Source organism: Pelobates fuscus, chromosome 11, assembly GCF_036172605.1.
Source record: "Pelobates fuscus isolate aPelFus1 chromosome 11, aPelFus1.pri, whole genome shotgun sequence".
NCBI lineage: Eukaryota > Metazoa > Chordata > Amphibia > Anura > Pelobatidae > Pelobates > Pelobates fuscus.
Genome location: NC_086327.1, coordinates 7,499,820 through 7,525,701, shown reverse-complemented (window position 1 = coordinate 7,525,701; position 25,882 = coordinate 7,499,820). Strand labels below are relative to the sequence as shown.

The 25,882-nt window shown below is 43.5% G+C and overlaps 1 protein-coding gene across 1 annotated transcript; it reads right to left on the bottom strand.

The window, feature by feature from the left end:
* Positions 1-401: 401 nt before the first annotated feature.
* Positions 402-23,977, bottom strand: ALDH4A1 (aldehyde dehydrogenase 4 family member A1). The gene is made up of 15 exons (XM_063435439.1): positions 23,871-23,977; positions 21,433-21,526; positions 18,557-18,649; positions 17,896-17,943; positions 16,545-16,700; positions 11,467-11,616; positions 8,380-8,454; positions 6,994-7,181; positions 6,090-6,163; positions 5,216-5,412; positions 4,751-4,798; positions 4,162-4,314; positions 2,847-2,968; positions 2,009-2,127; positions 402-1,560 (listed from the first exon to the last, which is right to left on the bottom strand). Exons 1-15 carry the CDS (start codon positions 23,912-23,914, stop codon positions 1,448-1,450), a joined length of 1,674 nt encoding a protein of 557 aa, XP_063291509.1. The 5' UTR covers positions 23,915-23,977; the 3' UTR covers positions 402-1,447.
* Between the last annotated feature and the right edge of the window lie 1,905 nt (positions 23,978-25,882).

Sequence of the window (25,882 nt, the reverse complement as noted above, 5' to 3'; positions counted from 1 at the left end):
ACTGTATTAAAGGAACACTATAGTCACCTAAATTACTTAAGCTAAATAAAGCAGTTTTAGTGTATAGATTATTCCCCTGCAATTTCACTGTCATTTAGGAGTTAAATCACTTTGTTTCTGTTTATGCAGCCCTATCCACACCTCCCCTGGCTATGATTGACAGAGCCTGCATGAAAAAAAATGGTTTCACTTTCAAGCAGATGTAATTTACCTTAAATAATTGTATCTCAATCTCTAAATTGAACTTTAATCACATACAGGAGGCTCTTGCAGGGTCTAGCAAGCTATTAACATAGCAGGGGATAAGAAAATCTTAATTAAACAGAACTTGCAAAAAGAAAGCCTAAATAGGGCTCTCTTTACAGGAAGTGTTTATGGAAGGCTGTGCAAGTCACATGCAGAGAGGTGTGACTAGGGTTCATAAACAAAGGGATTCAACTCCTAAATGGCAGAGGATTGAGCAGTGAGGCTGCAGGGGCATGTTCTATACACCAAAACTGCTTCATTAAGCTAAAGTTGTTCAGGTGACTATAGTGTCCCTTTAAGGATCTGAGACACTGATTGCAGGAGGAAAATAGGGATCGTAACCATTTCAGTGCTGCCGCTGGTCATTCTGATGAGAAGGTCCTTACATGGTATATTATGTTAAGGAATCTGCATCCACACAGAGCGGTTAATTAGATTGGCTACAATTGAATTCCTAATAAATCAAGACTTAATGCTTAAAAAAGAAGAATTATAACCCATAGACATAACTGAAAACCAGCAAGGAAGGGGTTAATGGAACCCAGCCCCCCCAAAAAATCACCCCTAAAATACCGGCATATATTCCATTATCGGGATTTACACAGCAAGTGGAAGATCGAGCTTGCATTCAAGAGATTATTCACTAAATGTGAAATTAAGGTTAAAATAGATTCGCTCTAAGCAAAAACAAATCTGTCTGTTTCCAATGAGTTGTTTAGTGAATAAACCTTTTAGCGTCACCCCAAGTACCATCTAGTGACTTTTTTTGATGCCAGTAATACTAATGGGAGAGAAATCTAATATTCCCCTCGTTACCCGTGTGAGGACCTTTTATTGGAGAATAAAATTGATTGGATTTATTTGAAGCCTAGTTTGACGCAGGGGTCAAGGCAATTCTTTTATCCCAATAGGGATTAACAAAGTCATTTTGCTCTTGGAACACAAAACATTTAAAACAGACTTTCTTTCTTGCTGCCAAATGAAAGATTTCCTACATTAACAGAAGTAATTCAGTGTAGCTCTTTTCTTTTAAAAATATATATTTTCTTAAGTTAAAATATTTTTTTCTTTACATTAAAACATGCTCATTTAAAATAATTTTTCCCGCAGGCGTTTTCCTCTAGCAAATCATGTGATAACGCAGAGGCGCGGTTCGCTGTTAATCTCTCTCCTGCTTCCGGATGCTGGGGATTTTATACCCTCACTCCATGTAGGGGTACGTCCATTCATTGAGATGGACATGAGTTTCTTTAATGACCTGAGATGACGTCCATCGCAGAATATAGTGTCGGCCCCCAGCCTTATCATTGGTACCTGCGTTACAGGAAAACATAGCTAAGCGTGGAATTCTTAAACATATTGTTACATATCTTATCAAAGCAGAGCTCATCGCCTTCTGAATGCTAATATATGACCACTGCACTTTCTTATTTACTATCCGTCAAAAAATAGTACCACCTATCAGGGAACCAGGCAACAAGATTTTTTGTGCTGCAAAGAAGTGAACATTCGCTCTCTCCAACATCAGCCAACGGTGATATTAAAAATAAAATCCATTTCTAATAACTCTTACACACAGCTCTCAGAAATGTATCAAGCTACTCGTAGAAGATTTTATACTTTTTACATACAGCTATTGCTAAATATACAGTTTTCAGAGGTAAAAAGTTATCAAAAATCTTATATGTTAAACTGAAATTGTCTAGAATGATATAGACGGGGCATTTATTGTACATTATTTCATTTATTGTACATTACTTACCAGACGCACGTGCGCCTCCGAAGGGCTGCTGAGCTACAATTGCCCCAGTAGATTTATCATTAATATAGAAGTTGCCCGCCGCATTCCGCAGGAGCCGAGTCGCCTCATCGATGACATTTCTAAACGTAAAAGAACAATGTAAATATATTGTGGAGTCTGTAAACTAATAGCGAACACCTAACAGTTGGTATTTTACGTTAAGGACTAGTCACGCAGATCAAAATAAATAAATAAAAATCCTGCAGTGAAACAGGATAAATCATTAAAACTGCAAATTCTTCCTCAGATAAACTTAGCTGATGGAACTGTGTCACATGTGGCAGAAATGTATCAGTTTGTGAGATTAAAGGGAAAAAAAATCGAAGTGTAAATGACAATTAAAAAAAACAAAAAAACAATTGAAACATCACAATAATGCGAAAAAATAATAATACATTAAGTGTTCGTGAAAGGTAGATATAGGCGTTCGTGGCGGTTTCTTTTTACATCACAAACGTTGCGCTAATTCTGTTATGGTGCTTAGAGGAACCGTTTAAGGGTGAGTGGATCTATGGATTTTGTGTGTTAGAATATAGCAACAGGTAAAGTTGCTCACTGAAGGGAACGTGGATTAGGTTATTCAATAAACCAGAAAATATCTGAAATAAACAAGGAAAAGGAGAGTTTTACACTAGAAATGCTGCTACATAATCACAATCTATTCTCTGCACAGTTTGCTCGCTCTGCATTCCAAACGTACAGAGCATATTGGATGTTCAATACTAAAACTATGCCCATTATAAATGAATTGCTTTCCGTAATGAAAAGAAAACGGTAAAGACAAGCAATCAGTACTTACTTATCTTGTGCAAACACTGCCCCTGTGAGGCCGTACGGGGAAGTAGAGTCTATTAAATGTAGGATCTCTCTGTACTCGTTTTCCGGGTAGACATAGACAGCTAAAACGGGTCCGAATATTTCCTGTAGCATAGAAACAGCGGTAAAATGTGCATCATGTAATGATTGGAAATTGAGTTTTTTAAAATAAATATTAAGTGTTTTAGCGACCCTATAGATCAGAGGCAAAAAAAGTCCCTAAATATATCACTCCCTCTATATAAAAATAGTGGTGTATAACACAGTTACATTCACTCTATATAACCGTATCAGACCCCCTGTACCTGGTACTCCGATCCCCTATGCCTGGTACTCCGATCCCCTATGCCTGGTACTCCGATCCCCTATGCCTGGTACTCCGATCCCCTATGCCTGGTACTCCGATCCCCTATGCCTGGTACTCCGATCCCCTATGCCTGGTACTCCGATCCCCTATGCCTGGTACTCCGATCCCCTATGCCTGGTACTCCGAATCCCTATGCCTGGTACTCCGAATCCCCTATACCTGGTACTCCGAATCCCCTATACCTGGTACTCCGAATCCCCTATACCTGGTACTCCGATCCCCTATACCTGGTACTCCGATCCCCTATACCTGGTACTCCGATCCCCTATACCTGGTACTCCGATCCCCTATACCTGGTACTCCGATCCCTTATACCTGGTACTCCGATCCCCTATACCTGGTACTCCGATCCCCTATACCTGGTACTCCGATCCCCTATACCTGGTACTCCGATCCCTTATACCTGGTACTCCGATCCCCTTATACCTGGTACTCCGATCCCCTTATACCTGGTACTCCGATCCCCTATACCTGGTACTCCGATCCCCTATACCTGGTACTCCGATCCCCTGTACCTGGTACTCCGATCCCCTTATACCTGGTACTCCGATCCCCTATACCTGGTACTCCGATCCCCCTATACCTGGTACTCCGATCCCCTATACCTGGTACTCCGATCCCCTATACCTGGTACTCCGATCCCCTATACCTGGTACTCCGATCCCCTATACCTGGTACTCCGATCCCCTATACCTGGTACTCCGATCCCCTATACCTGGTACTCCGATCCCCTATACCTGGTACTCCGATCCCCTATACCTGGTACTCCGATCCCCTATACCTGGTACTCCGATCCCCTATACCTGGTACTCCGATCCCCTATACCTGGTACTCCGATCCCCTATACCTGGTACTCCGATCCCCTGTACGCAGTACTTTGATCCCCAATACATGGCACTCTATCAGGGGGGGTCCCATGCTATACATTTACCTCGGACATGATTTTCTCCTTCGGATCTTTGCTTTCGATAATTGTCGGTTCTACGAAGTACCCCAATTTATCATCGCACTTTCCGCCAGCGAGGATTGTGAGATCGGGAGATGTCTCTGCATGCTTTATCCAGCCCTGTATCCGTCTGAATGCCTAATGAAAACAAAGTCTTGTGTCAGAGCTTCCAAGCGGGAGTTTATTCTCCAATACATTGGTTTTTCTGACCTGTCTATTTTATTACCTTACAGGCAGCGGCAGAATTTTAGTGTTTTCTATAACCTCCATTTCAATTGGAATATATATTATTATAAAGCTGCTTGGAAAACGCAATATGAGCTCAATTATGACCGACGCAGCTCAGGAGCTGAACCAGAGGAATCACGCCATTCATTCCTATAACTGCAACATTTAAACTATCACAAATTCAGTTATACACTTTAACTAAGCAGTTTTAGATTAACAAAACCTGTTTAATCTAACCTTAAATTTGGTGAATGTTAAGCTATTTAAATAACAATGAACAAAGATGCAAATAATCTTTTATCATATCTTTCTACCTTTTTTTAGGCTGCTGCTGACTCGTCCTTACCTTTTCATCGATAACGGCAGAAAAGAAGGTGCTGAAATCCTCTGCAGGCTGAGGAATTAAAGACAGAATCCAGATGAGTGGATCAGAATCAAACATTTCATTAATACGTTGTTCAAAGCTCCTAACGGCACGTCAGGGATCAAAAGACCGAGCAGGAACATTTGTTAAATCCCCGCACAGCCTCTGCTTCTAGAGTTACACGTCCTATCTGACATGCAAGGGGTAGTTCTATTCAATTAACGTATCAAGTTAATGGCAACTTACAAGAAATTCTTCCTGCGTTTCTTATTAGCTGATTTTTTTTAAAAAAAATTGTAGTCCTTGACAGAAGATGGGAGTATGGGAGTATGCTCGGTTCAGCAGGAATTAAGCAGTGGGCTAATACACTTACTAATCCCATCAGACTCCTGCTGAGCTCAGGAAAAAAATGAGAGAAGCGGTTGAAATGTGGCAATCTGCACTCACGTTTCCCACTTTGATCTTGCGGTGTTCCTCCAGCAGTCTGCCTTTGATCTCGGGCCACAGCGAGTCAGGAACATAGAGACGAGAGCAGGCCGAACACTTCTGTCCGCCATACTCAAAGGCTGAGCGGATTGCGCCATTCACAGTACTTTCAATGTCGGCCGATTTGTGCACAAAGTGGAAATTTTTGCCGCCGCATTCTGTAAAGGAAATAATGAAATGCTGTAACATTACTGTCAGAAGGCGGTGCATAGTGTGGCACAGTATGTGAGACATGTCAAATAATAACACTGGTTAATAGGGGGAGATGTCGTCTCCTTAATCTTCAGCCGTACAACAATGTACCATTAATTTCAAATAATTTAAAGGCAGAGAACAGGCCAAACAGTACCCACCCTCAATAAAAGTCCCTAACACCGCAAAACACCAAACATAAGGTTAATTCAAAACCAACTTAGAATATTCAGGCTGAAAGATCACAGGTTAAAGATTGAGCCAATTTGGCCATTTCTGACATAATATTTTAGATAAGACATTTGAACAAAGTTAAATACGCCACCTCAAAATATTAAAGGCGCGACAACATCCCTTCCTGTACAATATAAAATGATGCATATAAACAAACTCTTAAATCCTACAGTTAAACATCAATCACCAATTTCAATCCTAAAACCAATTTACAAAAAAGGAATAATGTTCTTATCGCCATGCTTGAATGATATCGCCTGTCTCCTTTGTCCATTAATCGGCGTGTTTTCCAGCTGTGCTGTGTCCTAACCAAAGACTGAGACAAGCAATTTATATTGCGTAATAGTCGCCAGTCTTGGGGTGTTTGCATTTTAAATATCTATATACAGTACAAGGAAGGGGTTCTCACCTCCTGATAGACGTGGGAATGTCCGGTAGCGATCTAGATTTTCTCCCACCTGTTTCCAGAGGTGTTTAAAGGTTCTAGGTTCAGAAAGTGATGTGTTAGTAACTGGTATTGAAGTAACAGGCAGACTGGATTTATTAAACCGTGAACTGAAACCAAATTGTAATAACATGCGACTACACCCAACATGGACTTTGGGTCTAAATAGTGCAATTCTGGTTTAGGCAATATATCATTTATTTAAAAATTGAATCTTTTTTATATCTATTCTTTCACTGAAACCACCTGAACGTGTCTGTTTTAGCAGCTTCGGCTTCACCTGCATCAACTTGACTGAACAACTGGATTTGGAGACTAACATTAAAGGGACACTCCAGATCCCTAAATCAGTTTTTCTTGCTGAGGTGCTTTATGTGTGAAGAGTTTATTATTTTTTTAATTTTACAAAAAGTCCAGCTTTCAAATGAAACTTTTATAAATTAACCTTCTTCCCCTCCCTCCCGGCTGTCAGACACCTGGTCCTGTTACTTCCTGGATGTTTAGATTATTTGCGCTGAACTCAAGAGGCAGCAATTACCCAGAGCACCTGCCTTGCAAAAGACTTCTCATTGAGCTGCATTGGGAAGTCTGTGATTGGACAGCCATGGAAAGTCTGGGCGGGATTAGAAGGGGAGGGCTTACACAGAGATATACCCTCAATGTAAAAATGCATAATTAAATGCATGCATGCTTTACCTTAGAATATATAATATGTGTAAATAAATGAGATTGGTGAAATGCCAGATAAAGCTGTGTGTAGAATTTCAGGGACAGAAGGGGCGATTCCTTTGTCTGTATTTAGCAGGAAGTTGGTTGTTGTGCCGCTCCGCAGCACGGCGCCTGGCTGCAGCCTTTTTTGGGTACTTACGGCACGCTGCCAGTGAAGTTAATTCCACAGAGGTGTTCTGAACTGGTAACGGTGTTTCCAAATACAGGACCATCAGCAGGGACAAACTGTATGATATTGGGGGGCAGGCCGGCGTCCAGTAAAACTTTATACACAGCGTAACTCGACAATATGGCGGTATCACTGGGCTTCCACAAAACCACGTTTCCCTAACACAGGAGGAAGAAATAAACAGGAATTCCATCACAAAATATCAAAACTGGAACTTCTGTAGAAAGTAATTCCGGGGCAGCATTCTCAACGAGGAGCAATCAGCAGAAACATTTCCATGGCAACTGCTCCACGTTTTTAACTTTGCCTAAAATTTCGCAGACGAGTAGACAAGAATTGTGCACGCATACTAAAGCTATTATAGCACCTTTTTACAGTGAAACCGGTTATCTTCATACCTGTGAGGAATTGCATGACACAGGGTGGGAGGGAGGTGATGTGTTGCACCTGCAGGTACACTGTGTCTCTCATAGTCAGCATCTTTAACAGAGTGACAGCTCAGCTCACCGCGCACTTCAAAGAGAACACCTGAGTTTAATTACTAGCTAGCGTTTATCCTGAGCGGCAGCCTATACTTATCTTCTGCGGAAGGGATTTTCTTCTTATGAAAGAATTGCAAAAACATGGCAGAGATTAAAAATAGATAAAATGGGTACAAATAACAGGACATTGTGTTGGGATTAGAGAACACAATATGAAGTAGCGCACTCTGCTATCCATCCAGAGAGAGAGTGGGTGCCATGCCACAGGGTAACCGGGATTACAGGCAGAGACTGGCACAGTCTCACACTCGTTTGGTTTGGGGCAGATCTTTATTTTTAACTTGATAGGTGTTTTAATTGACTCACATTCTTTTTTTATATGTTACAAACTGTCCATAGTTGATGGAGACATTTTTCTGTCAGCTGCAATGCATCATGGGAGTTGTAGTTCCCAGTATCTACGGTAGTGACTGTGCTGCTTACTCCTTCTGTTGTTTTTTTTCTCTTTAAAGGAACATTGTCACTTACACATTGTTGCAATATGTGCATTATAAATATAAATTTACACCTACAGAACCTACACTAAATATTATTACGGCTAATTCTTAATACTGAATAATATAAATATACACTTGTTTTTATTACTTGTTAATTCATGCTTCCCTTTCTCCCCATTTCTCCATCCTAAGCCATCCCTCTCACATACTTTACCAAAATCTCCTCCCAGTACGATTGCTTTTCACCCCTTTGCTGTGTCTGGTGGGAGCGAGGCTCGGCGCACACTGTGTTCTGATCTCAGACTTGGAACACGCCATGCAGACAGATTTACTAAATAAATAAACTGGTATCGTGATAGGAAAAGATGAACTCTTACCATCAGCGCTGGAGCTCCAGCCAGGTTACCTCCGATGGCCGTAAAGTTAAACGGTGAAACCGCGGCTACAAAACCCTGGGAATGATAAAGGTTAAAGGTCATGCGCGTGTCACAAAATATACATGCTACATGTAGTGGATGCAGTGTGTTTAGACAGGGGAGCTGTGTGTGTTTGTGTGTAGTGTGTATATAATAAATGCAGAGTGTGTTTGTGTAGTGTGTGTATAGTGAATGCAGTGTGTTTGTATAGTGAATGCAGTGTGTGTGTGTGTGTAGTGTGTGTATAGTGAATGCAGTGTGTGTGTGTAGTGAATGCAGTGTGTTTGTGTAGTGAATGCAGAGTGTGTGTATAGTGAATGCAAAGTGTGTGTATAGTGAATGCAGAGTGTGTGTATAGTGAATGCAGTGTGTTTGTGTAGTGTGTGTATAGTGAATGCAGTGTGTGTGTTTGTGTAGTGAATGCAGTGTGTGTTTGTCTAGTGTTCATAAAGTGAATGCAGTGTGTGTGTAGTGTGCGTAAAGTGAATGCAGTGTGCGTAAAGTGAATGCAGTGTGTGTGTATAGTGAATGCAGTGTATTTGTGAAGTGTGTGTATATAATGCAGGGTGTGTGATTCTGTAGGTATGTAATTTGTGTAAAATGGGGGAAAGGAGAGGCATCTTTTATTAAATGTTTTGTATTTTTTTTCCTCCCCCTTCCCTGCTTCTTACTTGGCCTGGGAGGGGGGATACAGCATTCCCTGGTGGTCCAGTGGCATGGACTGTGCGGTGGGGGCCTGCAGCAAGCTCTTACTTACCTTCCCAGCAGCTCCCAAGTGTAAATGTTGCGGCCAGCGTGCTGCGCGGGCGTTGCCATGGTAACCATTGGCAACACTCTGACGGCCGCAGGACTTGCAAGATTTACACTGGGAAGCTGAAGGGAGCTGCTGGGAAGGTAAATAAATGCTTGGTGGGCCCCCCAGGAACGCCGGGCTTGTTATGGGCCCAGCGGTCCTGGTATGTATTAACGGCAATATCGGTATCTCTATTTGCCAATAGCGATATTGCCGAATATACCGAATATCGGCCAGACCGATAATCGGTTGATCCCTAATAGTATGCAGCTTAATGTATAGTATATACACCTTAATGTATAGTATACAGCTTAATGTATAGTATACAGCCTAATGTATAGTATGCAGCTTAATGTATAGTATACAGCTTAATGTATAGTATGCAGCTTAATGTATAGTATATACACCTTAATGTATAGTATACAGCTTAATGTATAGTATACAGCTTAATGTATAGTATATAGCTTAATGTATAGTATGCAGCTTAATGTATAGTATGCAGCTTAATGTATAGTATACAGCCTAATGTATAGTATGCAGCTTAATGTATAGTATACAGCTTAATGTATAGTATGCAGCTTAATGTATAGTATATACACCTTAATGTATAGTATACAGCTTAATGTATAGTATACAGCCTAATGTATAGTATATAGCTTAATGTATAGTATGCAGCTTAATGTATAGTATACAGCTTAATGTATAGTATATACACCTTAATGTATAGTATACAGCTTAATGTATAGTATGCAGCTTAATGTATAGTATATACACCTTAATGTATAGTATACAGCTTAATGTATAGTATACAGCTTAATGTATAGTATGCAGCTTAATGTATAGTATACAGCTTAATGTATAGTATATACACCTTAATGTATAGTATACAGCTTAATGTATAGTATGCAGCTTAATGTATAGTATATACACCTTAATGTATAGTATGCAGCTTAATGTATAGTATATAGCTTAATGTATAGTATGCAGCTTAATGTATAGTATACAGCTTAATGTATAGTATATACACCTTAATGTATAGTATACAGCTTAATGTATAGTATATAGCTTAATGTATAGTATGCAGCTTAATGTATAGTATATACACCTTAATGTATAGTATACAGCTTAATGTATAGTATACAGCTTAATGTATAGTATACCGCTTTAAGTACATATGCAGTTTAACATACAGTATACAGCTTAAAGGGACACTATAGTCACCTGAACAACTATAGCTCCCTGCAGCCTTTCTCATGTAAACACTGTATTTTCAGAGAAAATACAGTGTTTACATTGAAAGCTAGGAACACCTCCAGTTGCATTCACTCAGACGGACACCAGAAGGACTTCCGAGTCAAGTCTTGGCTGATGCGCAGGACTCACGTTTGACGTCTTCACACTTAGCTTAGATCTGACAGGGGGGCCGTGGACCTAAACAGCCACATCAGCACTGTGGTGTCAGGAATACATGTTTGTATTCCTGACATGTTCCTTTAAGAAGCCACGTTCCTCACACTAATATCAAACATATTCTAGTTTCTTGCTCCCAATCCACACAGACATTCAGTTGTGATTTTACCTCCACTTATCTCACATCCATCTTGTGTTCCTGGATACTCAGCACCTATTGAAGGGGAGTGCTGCCCTGCACAATACAGCTTTAAAATGGATGCCGAAAGGAAGTCAGACAACTAATCATTCAGGAATCCAGCGGCATATTTTATCTACAGGGATCACTAGCATTGGCAAGTAGAAATGAGCCCTGGCAAGTGCCCTATGTGCCCTGGACTCCCACTGCCTGTGATGATGGCTAGCAACTTACTGTAACAGCGGCTGTCAGCAGATAATTCACTCTTATCGACGTTGAAATCTCTATCATTATAATTTTATACCAGACTGCTCACAATGTGTAGCTAAGGAATGAGCTCCATGTTATTGGTTTCTGACTATCATGGAGGTAAAAGTCCAGAAATGTGAGTTCTGGCGTTACTGTGGGGTAACGCCAGAGTAATTGGGGGCGGCTGTGCGTGCTGCGTCTGTCTGTTCACTGGGGTTACATTACAGAAAGCAGGGGGTAGTGACTTTTAGACCTAGCTAGTAGTGTTGAACATGAGACTCCACATACTGCACAGCCGCCATTTTCAAAATGATGGCGAACAGTTGATGTTGCAGTAGTTATAGTAACTATGAAGACGCTGAATTCAGTAATGCTGTGAATTTATTTTTCAGATCACAGGGCATCTGGCATCTCATACCTCCAAGCCGCGGTAAACCAACGTGTTGGTGCTGACGGGCACGCTGATGGGCTGTTCGTGTTGGAGATCCAGCGAATACTTGGCATTGAATCGGAAGAAGTCAATTAACTCAGCAGCAGCATCGATTTCAGCCTGAACAACGGTCTTCCCCTAAAATAAAACAGATGGAGTTAAGTAGGGGGTGAAAGGGTCTGTTTATCAGGGTGGGAAGGCGCCTGGGGCAGATTGGGTGAAAGGGTCTGTTTATCAGGGTGGGAAAGCGTCTAGGGCAGGGGGGTGAAGGGGTCTGTTTATCAGGGTAGGAAGGAGTCTGGGGGCAGAGGGGGTGACGGGATTCGTTTATCAGGGTGGGAAGGTGTCTGGGGGCAGAGGGGTTGATGGAGTCTCTTTATCAAGGTGGGAAGGAGTCTGGGGCAGGGGGTTGAAGGGGTCTGTTTATCAGGGTAGGAAGGAGTCTGGGAGCAGAGGGGTGACAGGATTCATTTTTCAGGGTGGGAAGGCGTCTGGGGCAGAGGGGGTAAAAGGGTCTGTTTATCAGGGTGGGAAGGAGTCTGGTAGCTGAGGGGGTGAAAGGGTCTTTTTATCAGGGTGGGAAGGAGTCTGGGAGCAGAGGGGGTGAAGGGGTCTGTTTATAAGGGTAGGAAGGTGTCTGGGGCAGAGGGGGTGACGGGATTCGTTTATCAGGGTGGGAAGGTGTCTGGGGGCAGAGGGGTTGATGGAGTCTCTTTATCAAGGTGGGAAGGAGTCTGGTAGCTGAAGGGGTGAAAGGGTCTGTTTATCAGGGTGGGAAGGCGTCTGGGGCAGGGGGGGAGAAAGGGTCTGTTTATCAGGGTGGGAAGGCGTCTGTGGGGAAGAGGGGGTGAAAGGGTCTGTTTATCAGGGTGGGAAGGCGTCTGTGGGGACGAGGGGGTGAAAGGGTCTGTTTATCAGGGTGGGAAGACGTCTGGGGGCAGAGGGGGTGAAAGGGTCTGTTTATCAGGGTGGGAAGGCGTCTGGGCAGAGGGGGGTGAAGGGGTCTGTTTATCATGGTGGGAAGGCGTCTGGGGGCAGAGGGGGTGACTGGGTCTGTTATCAGGGTGGGAAGGCGTCTGGGGGCAGAGGGGGTGAAAGGGTCTGTTTATCAGGGTGGGAAGGCGTCTGGGGGCAGAGGGGGTGACTGGGTCTGTTTATCAGGGTGGGAAGGCGTCTGGGGGCAGAGGGGGTGAAAGGGTCTGTTTATCAGGGTGGGAAGGCGTCTGGGGGCAGAGGGGGTGACTGGGTCTGTTTATCAGGGTGGGAAGGCGTCTGGGGGCAGAGGGGGTGAAAGGGTCTGTTTATCAGGGTGGGAAGGCGTCTGGGCAGAGGGGGGTGAAGGGGTCTGTTTATCATGGTGGGAAGGCGTCTGGGGGCAGAGGGGGTGACTGGGTCTGTTATCAGGGTGGGAAGGCGTCTGGGGGCAGAGGGGGTGAAGGGGTCTGTTTATCAGGGTGGGAAGGCGTCTGGGGGCAGAGGGGGTGACTGGGTCTGTTATCAGGGTGGGAAGGCGTCTGGGGCAGAGGGGGTGAAAGGGTCTGTTTATCAGGGTGGGAAGGCGTCTGGGGGCAGAGGGGGTGACTGGGTCTGTTTATCAGGGTGGGAAGGCGTCTGGGGGCAGAGGGGGTGAAAGGGTCTGTTTATCAGGGTGGGAAGGCGTCTGGGCAGAGGGGGGTGAAGGGGTCTGTTTATCATGGTGGGAAGGCGTCTGGGGGCAGAGGGGGTGACTGGGTCTGTTATCAGGGTGGGAAGGCGTCTGGGGGCAGAGGGGGTGAAGGGGTCTGTTTATCAGGGTGGGAAGGCGTCTGGGGGCAGAGGGGGTGACTGGGTCTGTTATCAGGGTGGGAAGGCGTCTGGGGGCAGAGGGGGTGAAAGGGTCTGTTTATCAGGGTGGGAAGGCGTCTGGGGCAGAGGGGGTGAAAGGGTCTGTTATCAGGGTGGGAAGGCGTCTGGGGGCAGAGGGGGTGAAAGGGTCTGTTTATCAGGGTGGGAAGGCGTCTGGGGGCAGAGGGGGTGAAAGGGTCTGTTTATCAGGGTGGGAAGGCGTCTGGGGGCAGAGGGGGTGAAAGGGTCTGTTTATCAGGGTGGGAAGGCGTCTGGGGGCAGAGGGGGTGACTGGGTCTGTTATCAGGGTGGGAAGGCGTCTGGGGGCAGAGGGGGTGACTGGGTCTGTTTATCAGGGTGGGAAGGCGTCTGGGGGCAGAGGGGGTGAAAGGGTCTGTTTATCAGGGTGGGAAGGCGTCTGGGGGCAGAGGGGGTGAAAGGGTCTGTTTATCAGGGTGGGAAGGCGTCTGGGGGCAGAGGGGGTGACTGGGTCTGTTTATCAGGGTGGGAAGGCGTCTGGGGGCAGAGGGGGTCTGTAATATGAGTGTAATATTGGAAGTGTCATGTAAACCAGTAATATATAAATAATGGAACAATATAAATATATAGTGATTGTATGGACTTCATCACACCTTATTCCAATTGAATTTGTTTGGCTCAATTTATTTTTAACATATTGCCTTTAGTATTTTATTTTAATGCAGAACAAATTTGGAAATCATTCAGTACCTTTCTGGCTAACTGAGCTATTTTGTCTCAATTAAAAACCAATTCAGCGACATTTAGACAGGTTTACATTTGGGGCCATTTAAATGATAAATTGAATTTGCCTCTGAAATGTCTCAGATTGCTGTCTCTCTAACATTAACAACAAACTGACTGATCCTGGTTAATTAGCAACAAACTGACTGATCCTGGTTAATTAGCAACAAACTGACTGATCCTGGTTAATTGCCCCAGGACTGAGCACCTGGTTCTGGGAGGACGATCCTGCCCCTAACCTGGTTAGTAATACTGGCTGATAATCTGGGCTGTTAATGATCTGGGAGGGAGCTCTGTTTGTACCTGCAGTGAGGGGCTGGGGGTGTTAGCATGCAGGTAAGATATCTGATGGCATTTATCTGTAATGTGTCTTCCCTGTGGCAAAACCTATTTAGATTAAATCTGCTATAAAACAGACTCTGTGCCACAACCAGACCTCACTAACCAAACTCTACAATCAAATAGACAGGAGTAGCTTTGTTTCATCTATAAATGGTTAATGCCACAAACCTAGACCCCTTTTTAATAGACATTTTATATAAAACTATGCATATATCCAAAACAAAAACAGTGGCTTGTAGTCTTTATTTAAAGAATACATTTTAATAGAGATCATGAATAAAGCTGGTTTGGTCACCCTAATTTTAACCCCTTAAGGACCAAACTTCTGGAATAAAAGGGAATCATGACATGTCACACATGTCATGTGTCCTTAAAGGACCACTCTAGTGCCAGGAAAGCATACTCGTTTTCCTGGCACTAGAGTGCCCTGAGGGTGCCCCCACCCTCAGGGACCCCCTCCTGCCCGGCTCTGGAAAGGGGAAAGGGGTTAAATCTTACCTTTTTCCAGCGCTGGGCGGAGAGCTCTCCTCCTGCTCTCCTCCTCCGATCCGCCTCTTCTCCTCCCCGTCGGCTGAATGCGCACGCGTGGCAAGAGCTGCGCGCGCATTCAGCCGGTCACATAGGAAAGCATTCATAATGCTTTCCTATGGACGCTTGCGTGCTCTCACTGTGATTTTCACAGTGAGAATCACGCAAGCGCCTCTAGCGGCTGTCAGTGAGACAGCCACTAGAGGAAATAGGGGAAGGCTTAACTAATTGATAAACATAGCAGTTTCTCTGAAACTGCTATGTTTATAAAACAATTAGTTAACCCTAGCTGGACCTGGCACCCAGACCACTTCATTAAGCTGAAGTGGTCTGGGTGCCTAGAGTGGTCCTTTAAGGGGTTAAAACTCCCCTCCCCTCCCCCAGGACTTAAATAGCAATAATCTATCCAGTGATTACGGAAAGTGGCCACCAGATGGCGCTGTGTATATGCAGTCTGTAAGGATGTCCAATATTTTACCAGACCCATTACTTCTATATACTGAGGGGCAATGCATGAAAAGTGCTGTCAGTAACAGCTTTCATATTTCTTGGGAGATAAATAAACTGTTAAAGGTGATTTATAGTGTTTTAACCCCTTAAGGACACATGACATGTGTGACATGTCATGATTCCCTTTTTTGTCCAGAAGATTGGTCCTTAAGGGGTTAAATAAACACTCCAGATACAATAACTTCAAACCTGTATTCCTAGCCCTATAGCTCTCTCCCCCCACCCCCAACCCACTGTAAGGGTTAATAAACCCTTACTGTACTTTCCTGATTCCAGCACCAGTCTCCCTCCGTGCTAAGTTGGGTCTCCATCCCTTTTGACGTAATTTGATGGGGGGTGCTAATGTGCATGCGCGGCACATTCGGCCTCCCTCATAGGAACCCATTGCAGCCTGATGCTGGATGTCATCAGGCAGAGCGTGAGAACGTCCAGCGTCAGGCGACCAAAGGTCATCCAGTAAGCAAGCTGTCTGACTGCCACTAGAGGCAGTCTTATCTCTGCAATAATTATCTTTGTAGGGTTAAGAGGACTGGGTCACCGCACCCAGATTACATCAATGAGCTGAAGTGGTCAGGGTGCCTACAGTGTCCCTTTAAGGATGCTTGTGTGGGGTGGTAGCATGTTTATTTTGGTAAATATAGGAGTGGAGCAGTCACTATGGAGACCAGTCCGCTAATAACTTCACTTTGTCCCTGAAATTTGTCGCCTCTTTGGCAGACTTAACTTTTTTTTTTTTTTTTTTTTTAAGGGTTTGTTTGGTGTGTGGTAATTGTGTTTTTTTTTGTTTTGTTTTTTACCGGTTTTATAAATGTCACAGCTGTAAGAACACTACAAGCACATTTTCCAGTTAACCTCATTACAGCGAAAGTACTAATGCGTGTGATATGAACCTGTTGACGGCTCCTCAATCAAAATGCAATTTTCACTAAGATGTGTGCATAATGGAGAGCATTCTTTGCCTACATACAGGAAAATGTACAATGCACCACTTTGTATTTATTTTATATTTTCATCTGACTCTTCAACTCTTAGACTAAGATGCCACTACAGGACGGTTATTTTATAAAGATTAAATAATGTCTCCAGGGGGTAGGTCGTACCTGTCCGACCATGGTTTTGGCTAAAATCTCAGCTCTTCGAGGGCCACTCAACAGATCTGCGGCTTTAAAGAAGATTTGAGCTCGGTCTTCTGCTGGTCTAAGGTCCCACTCTTTGCGTGCAGATAGAGCTGAATCAATGGCTTTATTAAGCAGATCCTGTAACAAAACACACACTTGACCCCTCTGGTACAGCAAATAAAAAAAACTCAGGATATAATAGTCTACCTCCGTATGGAATTGAAGAATGCTCGGGTTGTGTATAAGGCTAACGCAGTAGAGGAAATGAAGAATGCTCGGGATGTGTATAAGGCTATCACAGTATAGGAATCGAAGCATGCTCAGGTTGTGTATAAGGCTAACGCAGTAAAGGAGTTGAAGAATACTCAGGATGTGTATAAGGCTAACACAGTAAAGGAATTGAAGAATGTTCAGGATGTGTATAAGGTAACACAGTAAAGGAATTGAAGAATGCTCGGGATGTGTATAAGGCTATCACAGTATAGGAAATTAAGAATGCTCAGGATGTGTATAAGGCTAACACAGTAAAGGAATTGAAGCATGCTCAGGTTGTGTATAAGGCTAACGCAGTAAAGGAGTTGAAGAATACTCAGGATGTGTATAAGGCTAACACAGTAAAGGAATTGAAGCATGCTCAGGTTGTGTATAAGGCTAACACAGTAAAGGAATTGAAGCATGCTCAGGATGTGTATAAGGCTAACGCAGTAAAGGAGTTGAAGAATACTCAGGATGTGTATAAGGCTAACACAGTAAAGGAATTGAAGAATGTTCAGGATGTGTATAAGGTAACACAGTAAAGGAATTGAAGAATGCTCGGGATGTGTATAAGGCTAACACAGTAAAGGAATTGAAGCATGCTCAGGTTGTGTATAAGGCTAACACAGTAAAGGAATTGAAGAATGCTTAGGATGTGTAAGGCTAACACAGTAAAGGAATTGAAGAATGCTCAGGATGTGTATAAGGCTAACGCAGTAAAGGAATTGAAGAATGCTCGGGATGTGTATAAGGCTAACGCAGTAAAGGAGTTGAAGAATACTCAGGATGTGTATAAGGCTAACGCAGTAAAGGAGTTGAAGAATGCTCAGGATGTGTATAAGGCTAACGCAGTAAAGGAGTTGAAGAATGCTCAGGATGTGTATAAGGCTAACACAGTAAAGGAGTTGAAGAATGCTCAGGATGTGTATAAGGCTAACACAGTAAAGGAGTTGAAGAATGCTCGGGATGTGTATAAGGCTAACGCAGTAAAGGAATTGAAGAATGCTCGGAATGTGTATAAAGCTAACGCAGTAAAGGAATTGTAATTTCATTAAATTTATAAAAATTAATTACTCACCTTATCTGCGTAACAATATTTGGCTACTTTGTGCGAGTGCTTGAATGGCTGAAATGCAAAGAACAAGAAATCATGTGGTTCCATTTAAAGACCGGGTCGCAGACAGTGAATGACAGACAGATGTTAGTTATGTTACTGCTGTAATTTCTATGGCATTAACCCTTAAAGTCCATTATCCACCATGCTTGCCTTTAGTGTATTTAGGGATATTCAACATTAACACTGGAAGCCCCTGCACTGTGTGCAGAAACTGACCCCCCTGTTATATCCTCATACTCCATAACGGGACACTGGGTTTCTGGATTTGACTGATTCTAAACCTTTATTGCAAAATACAGTTCCCCCTCTTTTTGCCTTTTTAATATATTTGCCTGCACTGATTTAGGAGGAGGGATAAAGGGATTACACCTGAATACAAGCAGATGGCTGTGCATCCTTATCTTGGCAGACTGCGTGTTCCACGGTAGGAACCCACCGCAATGTGAGCCGGTGTCTCCGAGGGCAGCCAGTGATATTACATCTTGTAAACCTTATTCCTGACCATCTAAACTCCACAGAAGACTCACAGAGCAGATCCCATGGAAACCAACAGAATGTTCTGCCGACTGCGCCACATTTAGTAAATTAAACCAGCATTCTTTGTAGAACCCCAAAAACTCACCGAAACCTGGAATCTCACATCCTTCGTCCACACTGCTTCTCCTCCTACAACGCATGGGATTTCTTCCATCTTGTCTTTAAGTTCATGCAGCGCCTGACACAAAAAACATAAAGCCCCAATTCAAGTTTCAGTAGCGGAATACAAAATCATTTCACATCTCCAACCATTTATACGGCTACTACTTAAAGGGACAGTCCAGCTCTCACCGCTTTCTACAGCAGAACTACTGCTCCCAGAATCCCTTGCTGTGCCAACAAAGCACTGCCTATGAGATCAGTTTAGCAGAGCAAGATTGGCTTGGTGATTTCGGCAAAGCTTTGCACTGCAAACTTCATGAACAACTTGCTAAGCACTATGGGAAATAAAGTTCACAAAACTGCTCTAGGGGAAACTACAAAAGGGGGAGGGGTGGGAGGGCATAGACCCTGGTGAATCAATGGTCCCAATTACTCGCCCAACAACATTTTTACTGCCCCTTCACTAAATGTGCCATTTCTTTATCCCCTCACTAAGCAATTGATTAGCAACAGCGGTAAGTAGAAAGACACCTACACTTGGAATCAAAGTATTCAACCCCCATTGAAGATCAGGTTTGTTGTCAAAATTTCGACTTTCAGCTGTTTGCAAAGAGCAAATCAAACATGAGCTATTTAAATTACAAGTAGCATTTTCAGTGGATTTTGAGGAAACCACTAGAAGCAGAGGCTGCAATGCGCTATATCGCTGTAGCTTGTGTTTGCTTTGCTCCTTGCAAAAAGTTAAGTCGGTAAATGTTGACATTAAAGCCAACTTTCAATGGGGGTTTTAATAATGTTGATTACAACTGAACCGCTGCAGGAATTGTGTATTCAGAAATACGTTCACTCCATGATCCTTCAGGAATACTAGTAAGTACACTGCCTGTGCAGAGAAACATGGTACAGGTGTACGTATTCTGCTCCTAGTGTGTGCATGGCATTGTGGGAGTAATTTACATGGCATGCCCTGGGTGTGCCAGGACAGGCCGATATACAATGTACATTACAAAATAAACGCATTCTTTTGGTTACCTATTGGGTTGTGGGGGAAAAATAAAAACCTTAAACTCATAACAATTATCATTTTAAGAAACTACTATGTAAAACAAATATGTAATTTATCCCCCCCCCCCTCACCGCTCCTTTGGTATTTGACAATATGAACATGGTGAGTTATTATGCAAAATAGAACAAAAAAAGGTTGCGCCTAAAATATACAGTAAAACATATAAGAGTGTATATAATAAATAATATAAAATAATACAATTTAATATTGAATGTTAAATGAAATATAAATGGATAATTGGCAATAGTCCAAAGCACTTATCATAAGTCCATAATGGTAGATGCAGTGTATAAGAACAGGGATCCTGAGGCGTAAAATGGGGTGTGTCTTCACAAATGGGTACTTGCAATCCAGGGAGGTAATATGTGAAGAAAAAAACAAGAGGAACTCCAATGGCACAGTATATAGATGAATAAAATAAAATAAAAGTAGTCTTACTCACACTTTTCAGAGCTAGAACCTAGCTCTGATATAACGCACGTGAAGTGGAATAATCCCCACTCAAGGATATGCGGAGTAATATTGATTGGCGAGTATCTGGCTCAGATTCAACGTCCAAGTTGGTATTATTCGACCCAGGGAGATAAAATAAAGTATATAGTGCTCTCTGTATAGTAATTAAAAGGTATAAAAAGAGAATAAATATACTACTCACAGTATATAGAGCAGGCTTGTACTGCTCAATGTAGGCGCTTGGGTGGTATCATCCCCACCTAAGGATTCTTTAGGCTTCTCGTCAGGTAGATAGTATATGTATAGTCCGGTGAAAAAGAAATCAAAATGGCTATAAAATGTTTTATGCCAAAGTATTTTCTTTATTGTAAAATTAATTAGATATTAATTTTATTAATTTTATAATTTTATAATTTTATTATTTTACAATAAAGAAAATACTTTGGCATAAAACATTTTATAGCCATTTTGATTTCTTTTTCACCGGACTATACATATACTATCTACCTGACGAGAAGCCTAAAGAATCCTTAGGTGGGGATGATACCACCCAAGCGCCTACATTGAGCAGTACAAGCCTGCTCTATATACTGTGAGTAGTATATTTATTCTCTTTTTATACCTTTTAATTACTATACAGAGAGCACTATATACTTTATTTTATCTCCCTGGGTCGAATAATACCAACTTGGACGTTGAATCTGAGCCAGATACTCGCCAATCAATATTACGCCGCATATCCTTGAGTGGGGATTATTCCACTTCACGTGCGTTATATCAGAGCTAGGTTCTAGCTCTGAAAAGTGTGAGTAAGACTACTTTTATTTTATTTACCTATTTATTCATCTATATACTGTGCCATTGGAGTTCCTCTTGTTTTTTTCTTCACATATTACCTCCCTGGATTGCAAGTACCCATTTGTGAAGACACACCCCATTTTACGCCTCAGGATCCCTGTTCTTATACACGGCATCTACCATTATGGACTTATGATAAGTGCTTTGGACTATTGCCAATTATCCATTTATATTTCATTTAACATTCAATATTAAATTGTATTTTATATTATTTATTATATACACTCTTATATGTTTTACTGTATATTTTAGGCGCAACCTTTTTTTGTTCTATTTTGCATCATTTCTTATCATTAGGGGATTATAGGGGACTCCCCTTTTAGGATTGCAGCCTTACTATTATTTTCTTGTGTGGCAATCTAGCGCTGATTTTTTCTCTTTCCATGGTGAGTTATTACACCAAATGTTTAGTGTCCTGGGTACTATATATTGCCCAATATTCCCTCGCTGTGCAGAGAACAAGATTTAAGAAAGGATGTTACCTTCTGTAGCGCGTCCCTCTCAGTGCTGCCATGTTTAAATTCCAAGATTGGCTCATTCTTCACTTCCACCGCCGCACAGTGATGCCACCGGAGTCTGAAAATGAAAAACCTCGGATGTTAAGATGTTCTTGGGTCATACGGTTAAAAACCCTTGTTGGAAACTTCGCAAAGAACTGGGGAGGACAATAAACTGTAGGTATTGCTGGGGGTGTTTTAGGGTAATTTTTTTTTTAAGTAAAACAATACCACTTATCTTCTCCCCACGCCCTCTGTCAATATCCTGTGAAGTCAGTCACATAGAAGAGCCTGCACCGTTTCAGTTTTGTGTCAGTTTAGCTTTTTGACTGGTACAAATTACCCCATAAATGCATCCATTTGCAATAGTAGATCGTTATGGCATATACTGTATTTCATGTCGTTTTAGTACAGCATATTTTTATTTTATTTCATCAATTCTTTCAAAGTTTGTATTTTGTCTTGGCGAAAGATATAGGGTTACCCAGGAGATGCACTACAGATCATTAACTTCTATATTTTACAGACTCTCACAACAAGGCTACGCTAAATGCGATCTTCTAATGAGTGAATGAGCAGACACTGGTTTCCTTTAATAAAAATAATGCTGATGTCACGGTAAATGGACTGATTAGGTGGAGTCTTGTTTCACTGATCCAGCATGGATGGATCTGCTATAACCATATGGCTGTTTTTTATTTAGAATCTTTCTACAGAGAGGCGATGGTTTGGGGTCTTCATGGCCCCCCTATACTGTATGGAAGGATTGGTGGGGATTTTTGCCCCCATTGCAGTCTAGAAGTAGCACTTTAACAATGCTTATTATGTGGACATTGGCCGTAGATCCCGTGTTTGGTTAACGATTACATGGTGACCCTGTAACCTGCTGTTTGTGTAAAATCCTTGCTCGCCCTGTCTGCACACACTATCTACAATAAGTGAGACAGCTGTTAATCTCACACAGCCTTCTTCACTGAAGGGTGAAATGTTACGATGGAGAAATTCTGTCACCCACATTTTCAGTCTGTCAGAGAATAAGCCTGAGAGTGAGTGCTGTACGTCACCCGTGAGATCTGTGTGTCCTGAAGGAGTGTGTGTGTGTCTAATATATATAATGTGCACTTGTGGGATTGTTCAGGAGTTAAATCAGTTGCTCATCTGTCAAGTCATCAAAGGTTAAGTGAATAAACCCCATTAATATCGCTGGGTAAGTGAGAATTCAGTAGATCCGTTTATCCTGGGCCTCTGCACTTGGCTGCTATCTTGGTTGTAAAACCTTGTAAGGTGTCTTATCAAACCATTCAGTCCCAAGTGAAGGGCATCTTACCCTAGACAAACTAAACCTTCAATCCTCTGGGAAATAGGGTATAAAGGTAGGGCAGAAGGTAGTGGGGGAATAATAGGGGGGAGGGGGCGGCATCTATAATGAGAGGAGCAGTGGTGGAGGTAGGGGGGAGACATGGGGGCAGCAGGCAGTGGTGGAGGTACTAGGGGGCAGTGGGGGGAGGCAGCAGGCTGTAGAGGGAGATTGGGGGGCAGCTGACAGTGGGGGAGGTATTTAGGGGGGCAGCAGGCAGTGGTGGAGGTAGGGGGGAGACATGGGGGCAGCAGGCAGTAGTGGAGGTACTAGGGGGACGTGGGGGGAGACTGTAGAGGGAGATTAGGGGGCAGCAGACAGTGGGGGAGGTATTTAGGGGGCAGCAGACAGTGGGGGAGGTATTTAGGGGGCAGCAGACAGTGGGGGAGGTATTTAGGGGGCAGCAGACTGTAGAGGTAGATGTGGGGGGGGGGAGATATAGGGCAGCAGGCAGTGGTGGAGGTGGGGGGAGGCAGCAGGCAGTGGTGGAGGTACTGGGAGGCAGTGGGGGGAGGGGGCAGCAGACTGTAGTGGGAGGGCAGCAGGCAGTGGTGGAGGTACTAGGGGGCAGTTGGGGGAGGGGGCAGCAGACTGTAGAGGGAGATGTAGGGGGGCAGCAGGCAGTGGTGGAGGTACTAGGGGGCAGTTGGGGGAGGCAGTAGGCTGTAGAGGGAGATTAGGGGGCAGCAGACAGTGGGGGAGGTATTTAGGGGGGCATCAGACTGTAGAGGTAGATGTGGGGGGGGAGATATAGGGCAGCAGGCGGTGGGGGGAGGGGGCAGCAGACTGTAGAGGGAGATGTGGGGGGCAGCAGGCAGTGGTGGAGGTACTAGGGGGCAGTGGGGGCAGCAGACTGTAGAGGGAGATGTGGGGGGCAGCAGGCAGTGGTGGAGGTACGTGGGGGCAGCAGACTGTAGAGGGAGATGTGGGGGGCAGCAGGCAGTGGTGGAGGTACTACGGGGCAGTGGGGGCAGCAGACTGTAGAGGGAGATGTGGGGGCAGAGGTTGAGGTCCTGGGGGGTGTATAGGGGGCAGTGTGGAATGCCTGTGTAGGGGGGCTTCTCACCCTGGCCGCCGGCAGAGGCTGAATATCTTCCTGAGTTGCAGCATGATGTCTTACTGACCCGAATCACCGAGCTCTCACTGGGGGCGGGGCTTACTGCAACAAAGTAACACGACCTCCTATTGGCTCCGGCTCTGCCCCGCCCCCAGCAATGTGATATATAGTAACAAGTATGGGGGGGGCAGTATCCTAATACAGAATACTTAGCAGGTCCTCAGCTTTATATATTACAGTGTGTATAATAACCCCCTCCACACCACCAGTGTATTATATAATAACTCCCCCATTATATAATATCCTCCCACCACCAGTGTATTATATAATAACCCCCACCCATTATATAATATCCTCCCACCACCAGAGTATATTATATCCCCCCCCACCCCAAGTGTATTATATAATAACCCCCCCACCCCCAGTGTATTAATAACCCCCAGTAGCAGTGAGTATAATATTGCTGGGTGTAGTATAGTAGCTGTGTGTGTATAGAATGGAATATTGGGGGAGTATAGGAGCAGTGTGTGTATAGAATGGAATATTGGGGGGAGTATAGGAGCAGTGTGTGTATAGAATGGAATATTGGGGGTAGTATAGTAGCTGTGTGTGTGTATAGAATGGAATATTGGGGGAGTATAGGAGCAGTGTGTATAGAATGGAATATTGGGGGTAGTATCGGAGCAGTGTGTGTATAGAATGGAATATTGGGGGTAGTATCGGAGCAGTGTGTGTATAGAATGGAATATTGGGGGTAGTATAGGAGCAGTGTGTGTATAGAATGGAATATTGGGGGGGGGAGTATAGGAGCAGTGTGTGTGTATAGAATGGAATATTGGGGGGGGGGAGTATAGGAGCAGTGTGTGTATAGAATGGAATATTGGGGGGGGGAGTATAGGAGCAGTGTGTGTATAGAATGGAATATTGGGGGTAGTATAGGAGCAGTGTGTGTATAGAATGGAATATTGGGGGGGGAGTATAGGAGCAGTGTGTGTATAGAATGGAATATTGGGGGTAGTATAGGAGCAGTGTGTGTATAGAATGGAATATTGGGGGGAGTATAGGAGCAGTGTGTGTATAGAATGGAATATTGGGGGGAGTATAGGAGCAGTGTGTGTATAGAATGGAATATTGGGGGGAGTATAGGAGCAGTGTGTGTATAGAATGGAATATTGGGGGGAGTATAGGAGCAGTGTGTATAGAATAGAATATTGGGGGTAGTATAGGAGCAGTGTGTGTATAGAATGGAATATTGGGGGTAGTATAGGAGCAGTGTGTGTATAGAATGGAATATTGGGGGTAGTATAGGAGCAGTGTGTATAGAATGGAATATTGGGGGGAGTATAGGAGCAGTGTGTGTATAGAATGGAATATTGGGGGGAGTATAGGAGCAGTGTGTGTATAGAATGGAATATTGGGGGGAGTATAGGAGCAGTGTGTGTATAGAATGGAATATTGGGGGGAGTATAGGAGCAGTGTGTGTATAGAATGGAATATTGGGGGGAGTATAGGAGCAGTGTGTGTATAGAATGGAATATTGGGGGGAGTATAGGAGCAGTGTGTATAGAATGGAATATTGGGGGGAGTATAGGAGCAGTGTGTGTATAGAATGGAATATTGGGGGGAGTATAGGAGCAGTGTGTGTATAGAATGGAATATTGGGGGGAGTATAGGAGCAGTGTGTGTATAGAATGGAATATTGGGGGGAGTATAGGAGCAGTGTGTGTATAGAATGGAATATTGGGGGGAGTATAGGAGCAGTGTGTGTATAGAATGGAATATTGGGGGGAGTATAGGAGCAGTGTGTGTATAGAATGGAATATTGGGGGGAGTATAGGAGCAGTGTGTGTATAGAATGGAATATTGGGGGGAGTATAGGAGCAGTGTGTGTATAGAATGGAATATTGGGGGGAGTATAGGAGCAGTGTGTGTATAGAATGGAATATTGGGGGGAGTATAGGAGCAGTGTGTGTATAGAATGGAATATTGGGGGGAGTATAGGAGCAGTGTGTGTATAGAAT